Source organism: Cupressus sempervirens, chromosome 3 (assembly GCF_028749045.1).
Source record: "Cupressus sempervirens isolate cs-2001-9-10 chromosome 3, ASM2874904v1, whole genome shotgun sequence".
Taxonomy (NCBI): Eukaryota; Viridiplantae; Streptophyta; class Pinopsida; order Cupressales; family Cupressaceae; genus Cupressus; species Cupressus sempervirens.
This window is the reverse complement of record NC_143120.1, coordinates 800,256,440-800,262,929: the sequence shown is the minus strand read 5'-3', so window position 1 is coordinate 800,262,929 and position 6,490 is coordinate 800,256,440. Positions and strand designations below refer to the sequence as shown.

General features: G+C 34.7%; 1 protein-coding gene across 2 annotated transcripts in view; it reads right to left on the bottom strand.

Annotated features, from left to right (window-relative positions):
- The window catches only part of LOC149569217 (ARM repeat superfamily protein), a 280,021-nt gene extending 273,867 nt beyond the window's left edge, over positions 1-6,154 (bottom strand). For both annotated transcript variants that reach the window (XM_089821970.1, XM_089821969.1), the window contains exons 1-2: positions 6,011-6,154; positions 5,799-5,862 (exon numbers count right to left, since the gene is read on the bottom strand). Coding sequence is in view for 1 of the 2 variants with exons in the window: in XM_089821969.1 (XP_089678095.1) it covers positions 5,799-5,862; positions 6,011-6,065 (119 nt within the window). In the remaining variant the exon portion in view is untranslated. The remainder of the gene's footprint in view (positions 1-5,798; positions 5,863-6,010) is intronic.
- Positions 6,155-6,490: the final 336 nt, after the last annotated feature.

The window sequence follows — 6,490 nt, the reverse complement described above, 5'->3', positions numbered from 1 at the left end:
CTCGACTAGAATAATAATAAGGCTAGCATGGATTCCCTCATTTGTTCATAAATATATACATATAGTTCAATGTCCTATATTAATAGCAGGGATTAAATTAGCATATTTTAATTCAAGTATTTTAGACATAGGTCCATTTAAGTTCAATCTGGTTTGAACATACTAGGGGACATTACAAATGGTATCAGAGCATGATCCTACCATCCTACAAGGTAATAGATAAACACGGAATCATTTCATTGGATGGAAATGAATCTAAATATATGTATATTAATATAGAACCAAGTAATGAATAGACTAAAGTCGTGATTGCATAGTAATCAATTGGATCAAATGGAGGGAACTAGTTGGGAATTACAATTTACCGACTCCCCCAAGCTAAGTAGGCCACCCCAAGGGATGGAATTGTCATAGTGGGACATTCTTGCCTCTTGTGGGCCAAGAGATGAGAGTTGTCATAATGGGACATTGCACGCTCTTGGGCTTAGTTGGGCTGAGTAGTTTATAGGAACCCTCTCAACGTTTTCCTACCAATCTCAATCATATGATTGATTATGAAAGACATACTCAACATTCTTTGTTTTCTAATCAATAGGAATGAATCTAGCAATGTGCATTATGTGTATACTTCGTTGCTCTATGTCTTCCTACATCAATGTGTATGCTTCGTGTTTTTTTGCATAAATATGTACACTATTCGTATGCTTCATGTTTTCCTACATCAATGTCTATACTTTGTATAAGCTTCGTGTCTTTGTGCATTGGAGTGTATAATGTGTATACTTCGCGTCCTCGTATATTTGTGCCTCTACTTCATATTCTACTTCAATCTATCTAGAGTAGGAGAATTTATAGCATGTTATCATATAAACATAGTTTTGGCAAATTCAATTAGCATACAAGAACTAAAATTGTAAGAAAAAACAAGTTTAGTTGCCAATTTAAACTATTCGTTGCTTGAGTACAAGCAAATTTGGGAGGGGCAAACTACCATAAACCATAATTGAGACATGAATGCATATAGATTGACTCAAATATTGCTAAGCCTTTACTTAAATAATCAATGTTGATAGTATTATTTATCAATTCAAAATATTAATCAATATATAATTTGTTTGTACAATTAATATTATAATTAGAAATATCAATAATTAATCAATTAATAGTTCATCGATATAATATTACTAATCAATGTAATTAATCAATAGTATACTATTAGTCAATATATATACTATTGATCAAACAATATGCAATTAATATTATTAATTAATATAATATCGATAATATTAATTAGAATATAATAAATCAGTAAAAAATATAATAAATCAGTAAGTCATTGATTATCATTCTAAGACACATTATCAAAGCACAAGGAGGATCGATATAGAGTGACTAATAAATTAATATTAAGATTCAATAAGACAATTAGAATCACGTTAGGAATTCTATTTTTGTCATCAACTAAGATATTCGTCAAATATGGATGTCACAATTCAGAGAAGTTAAGCAATACTAAAATTAATAAAATATTGTTAATCAGCGCTCTGTAAATATGAAGTCGTTGGTTAGCACTAATAAACTGGTGAGATTAGCATTAAGCATTATGAAAAGACATCGTGGCACATTCCATACATCATGGTCATCACTGAAGTTCGCATATATAAGGACATTGAAATTAGTATGCCCAGGAGAAGGGCAGGTAGAACAATAAAAGGGCAAAAGAAAAATAAGATTCCTTTAGTCTTCTATATCGTGAAGAAAAAATACCACACCACATGGAAGAAAGAGAGTGCATTGAAAGAACAGAGTTAGCATAGAAAAGGAGTTACAGCAACAGCGACAAAGAGAAGGAACATAATAAAAATAAAATATAGTACTACTACATATAAAGATGGTTACTGTTCAGAATAAATTTGAGACTAGAATGTATATGGAAAGGATAACACTATGATGCTACCAATCATCACATGAAAGCAAGGCCGCCATGTAATGTCCCCATTTTTGGCTGACCTCGTATAGCGTGCCGGATTTGCCTATCCTCGACTCTCGTAGGCAAATGGTGTGGAGAGAGAGTCAATTCTGCGGATCAGATGGTCATAATTTGCTCTTGAAGAAGTGTTAAGAGGTTATATTTCATTATTATGTGTTATAGGGGCCTACATGTTATAATTTTAAGTTGAGTTGCACTTTTTATTTTATAAAATTACTTTATTATAAAAAGTGCATCATAATGAGGTTTTATAAAGGCTGTTTCTAGAAGTTCTAGCAACTTCTTAGAAAAAATGAATAAATAGAGGGCTGGGCCTCTCATTTGGACATGCTTGGATTGGAGAACTCTTCTACTTCTTCATTGTGAAGACATTTGTGGACTTTGGATCTGCAAATTATTCGATCTTTGGGAACGAACCACTCCCTTGGATTGGCGACTTTGAGGGTGTGAAATATCACCTGAATTGTTGCATAATTGGAGTTGGTATTCAGCCATCTCATTGGAACTTCATTGAGAAATTGTTTGAAGAGTTTATTTTGGTTGGAATAAGGATTTCAGATTTGCCCTATCATTGGAGAAGCATTTGACAAGAGTTTGAAGACAGAATAAGTGCATTTTCAGAATTGGCAAAACAGGGTTCGGAACCACATAATTGCTCATATCTCCTCAACCCCTTGGAGTTATTTTTTATGGTTTGGTAGGGTTACTACCTAACCCTAGGCGCCCATATTCCTTGCATTTGGGGGTCCCAAAACCCCAGCATTATTTTTATATAGGGGCCGTACATGCTGGCCTAGGTACAGCCTTGCCAGTAGAATCAGCAGCAGCAATTTGGGGGTTCGTTTGGGGGCAGTTTGTGGAGGATTTAGTGTCTTTGGCAGCGGTTTACATTAGACATCTGCAGCAGCAATACCAGGTGCACATATTGAGGTTTTTGATTTTCAAAGGTGTTGCATACAAATAGTTGAACAGTCAGCATTGTCATTGCATTGTTGGCTATCTCCAGTTATTAGTTGCTGTTGTAAACCAGTCATCTATCATATAATCTGAACTGGGTTATTGTCATGTCATAGCATTGCATTGTCAAGGGTTTGATGTATTAGAAGTGCATAGTTGTGACAGTCCCCTAAATCTGATATTGTAAAATCAGTCATTAATGTAGATGCACAGCTCAGTCCATTATAATCAGTTGTAATTAGATTTGCATGCATTGATAGGATTGAATATGAAGGTTTATATGTTGTCATCAATCTATATTCATATGCATATGTATTAGATACCACAGTCCTTATATTCTGAAAGTATCAAATCTGAGAGTTTCCATATTCTGAATATTGTTATTGGTACTGTTATTGTTCATTACATTACATTTCGATATTGGCATTGTACTTTGTGGTTTCGTTGCACAACAATTAGCCCTATTCGCAGCTCTATTCAGTTACATGCCAAGTGTTTGACAAATTGTCTCAGTTCAGTTTGAGGGTTTTAGTGGCCTTAATAGTAAGGGTCATTACACGCCAATAAATTAATATAGAAAGAAACTCTGATCTGTAGAGTATAGGGATGTTGTTAAGAATAAATGACAGCATTGCTGTCAGTTATATAGTAAGATAATACATATGCAATATATATATGATGATGATATTCAATTTAGTTTATGTAATGATAATTATTAATAAAATCAGATAAGAGATTAAATATTAGATATATAATGGAGGTGATTGATGATGGATATTAAGAAACATGATATACATTTAAGAGATGCAGAACAGTGAAGATATATATCAATTCTGCAAGAAATATGTATTTAAATATACAGTCACACATTCCTACAAATAGATATAAATATTAATCGGTCTGAGAGTTGTAGGCATCAAACTACAAAGCAAGTATAGATCTCATATACAGGAGAGACATTGCTGAAAGAAAGTATACAAATTATACATAAACAATCAGCATATCTATTGGTACGTGCAGAATATTTTTATGGTTTGAGTATCTTAAATGTTTTAATAAACAGAGCTAACAAGCAATTACTATGGAGACAAAAAAAAAGGTTTTATATATACATGCTCAAGACTTATTTTTATGAAGTCTGAGAAGAGAGAACAGATGTGTATTCGGGGAGAGGCTAGTGTAAATCCAGCCATTCAGTTAATCCCAAGTTAGGGTAGGGATCAAAGACCCCGAGCACCTTGCAAGCAAGTCCCAAACAATGCTTAAGGGCTTGGATCTAGAAACTTTGAGGAAAAACCGTTGAGTTGGTGCCTAAGCAATCTGTTTACATCCTAAGTGTTCTTCTTGACTAGAATAATAATTAGGTTAGTATGGATTCCCTCAATTGTTCATAAATATGCACATATAGTTCAATGTCCTATATTAACAGCATGGATAAAAATAGCATATTTTAACTCAAGTATTTAGACATAGGTCCATTTAAGCTCCAGTTGGTTTGAACATACCATGGTACATTACAGAATTATAATCTAAAAGAGGATACACACCAATTATGGAGGCCAAGTGATTATGGTGAACCAAGGAGTGCCCTTAAATAAAATACAAATAATCCAAGCAAGCAAAAGGAGAATATCTCAGTAGTTCCACCTCTAGATATCTGAACTGCATAATTGGGTGTTTCCATTAGCTTAGCAAGGGCGGTATCCAGCCCAAATATTTAGGTCTGAGGTGTATTACAATGGCTTACACATTCAAATACTCTTCATGGACTTTGAATGGGACCACTGAATACTTTGAAATGAGGAAAATGGGTAATCGGGTTGCAATGCCATTGGTCTGGTCTAAACTGGAACTTAGGTGTCAAATAGAAACTATTTAGAGCATCCTCGATAGAAAAAAATTTAAAATAGTCTCATGTTGCAATTGGAGAATTCGTACAGCCTGGGCTTGAGCCCCAAGAGAAGGTATCTCATATAAGTTATGATGCAACACGTTCTCTGTGGGACCTGGGGACGCCAAACTGCAAGAATTTAGGAGTATCTGATTGTTTTCCTTTTAATAAAAAATGAGGAGAGATGTAAATATTGAACAAATACTTATCAATGTTCTCATAGTAGGTTGATGAAGCAGTAATTTTGGAGGCATGACTCTCCAATAGACGCTGGTTGTACTAAAAATTGGATATCAGAAGATTAGCTTGGAAGGAATATTTAGAGAGATCTTTATCCGGAGAAAATTAAACATAGTTAAGAACTGCCGCGAAGATGATTTAAAAGGTATTGGCAAACATAAAGAGAAAACTGCTGTCAAGGCAGCTATATTTTGAGAATATTTCCAATTTAATGAATGCCTAGATGTAGCTATTATTCCCTAACTCTGAATGCTGGTTTTAGTAGTCTCGAACTCTTTATAGAATGACATTGATCAAGAGGTTTTGTCAGGTTTTGCTCTTCTTTTTTGTTTGGGTTCACCAGATGGTTTTGCTCTTCTTTTTTGTGTTGGTTCGCCAGATGTTATGAGTTTAAGTTTAGCATATCCCCCTAGTTCTTCTTGTTACAAAATTGTTGAGCAGACTGCGATACAAGGCGGGAAATCATGTTTGCAGATTTTGTTAATATCTTTTCATCCTCCTCCGCGCCAAGTGATCTAACGCAAAAAGTCTCTGAGTTAAAAAAAGATACAGGGCCAGACTGAACACTTCCAAATATTGCAACTCCCGTCAGAAAACCCAGCCCCGTGAATCTGTGTAACTTTACGTGTTTATTGAATATCTAAGACATTAATATTCAAAAAATAAGGTTCTAATAAAATAAAAAAATTAAGAAAACGCAAGTGAAGATTCGAGAAATACCTGAAAAGTAAGGGAAGAGGGTAACTATCCAAGAACTCCTTAGCCGCAGCGTCGGTTGTAGGTCCTTTAAACAAACACCGCGACAAGACACAGACATAAGCTAAACACTCGATAAATTTGGGAGCTACACATGCACCTTTTAAGACGGTTGATCAAAAATGTATGACAGTTATAGGGCCAGTTGATAATAAACGAACAGATGACCTACTAACCTGGATACGATGCGAAGTTAGAGGCTGCTGCAGCTAGCGAAGCTGGATCATCCATAGTAAAGCTTGCTCTCGAAAAACGAGAGTAAAACCTGTGCCGACACAGAGGAATGTATACAAACAGAACGCTTAAATCAAAGATGGCATGTCCATCTTTGTCAATGTGCTTTCCTCTATATAGGGACAGATACGATTTCCTAACGGTAACGCTGCTGGATGCTCTACCCCGAGACACGTGCTTTTTTATTAGGGCCCGTTTGGTGAGCGGAATAAGAATACGTATTCTGGAATATATATTCTAAAAATTTTGAATTCCTTGTTTGGATGTACCAAAACGGTATTGGAATACAAAGCAAAAATAGAATATGTATTCTATTTTTAGCCCAAAAATAGGGTTTTGCAATTCCACCAAAATAGGTGGTATTGGAATACGTATTCCTATTCCATTTTTTTTTATTTTAGAAAATATAAATTTTCGGGTCC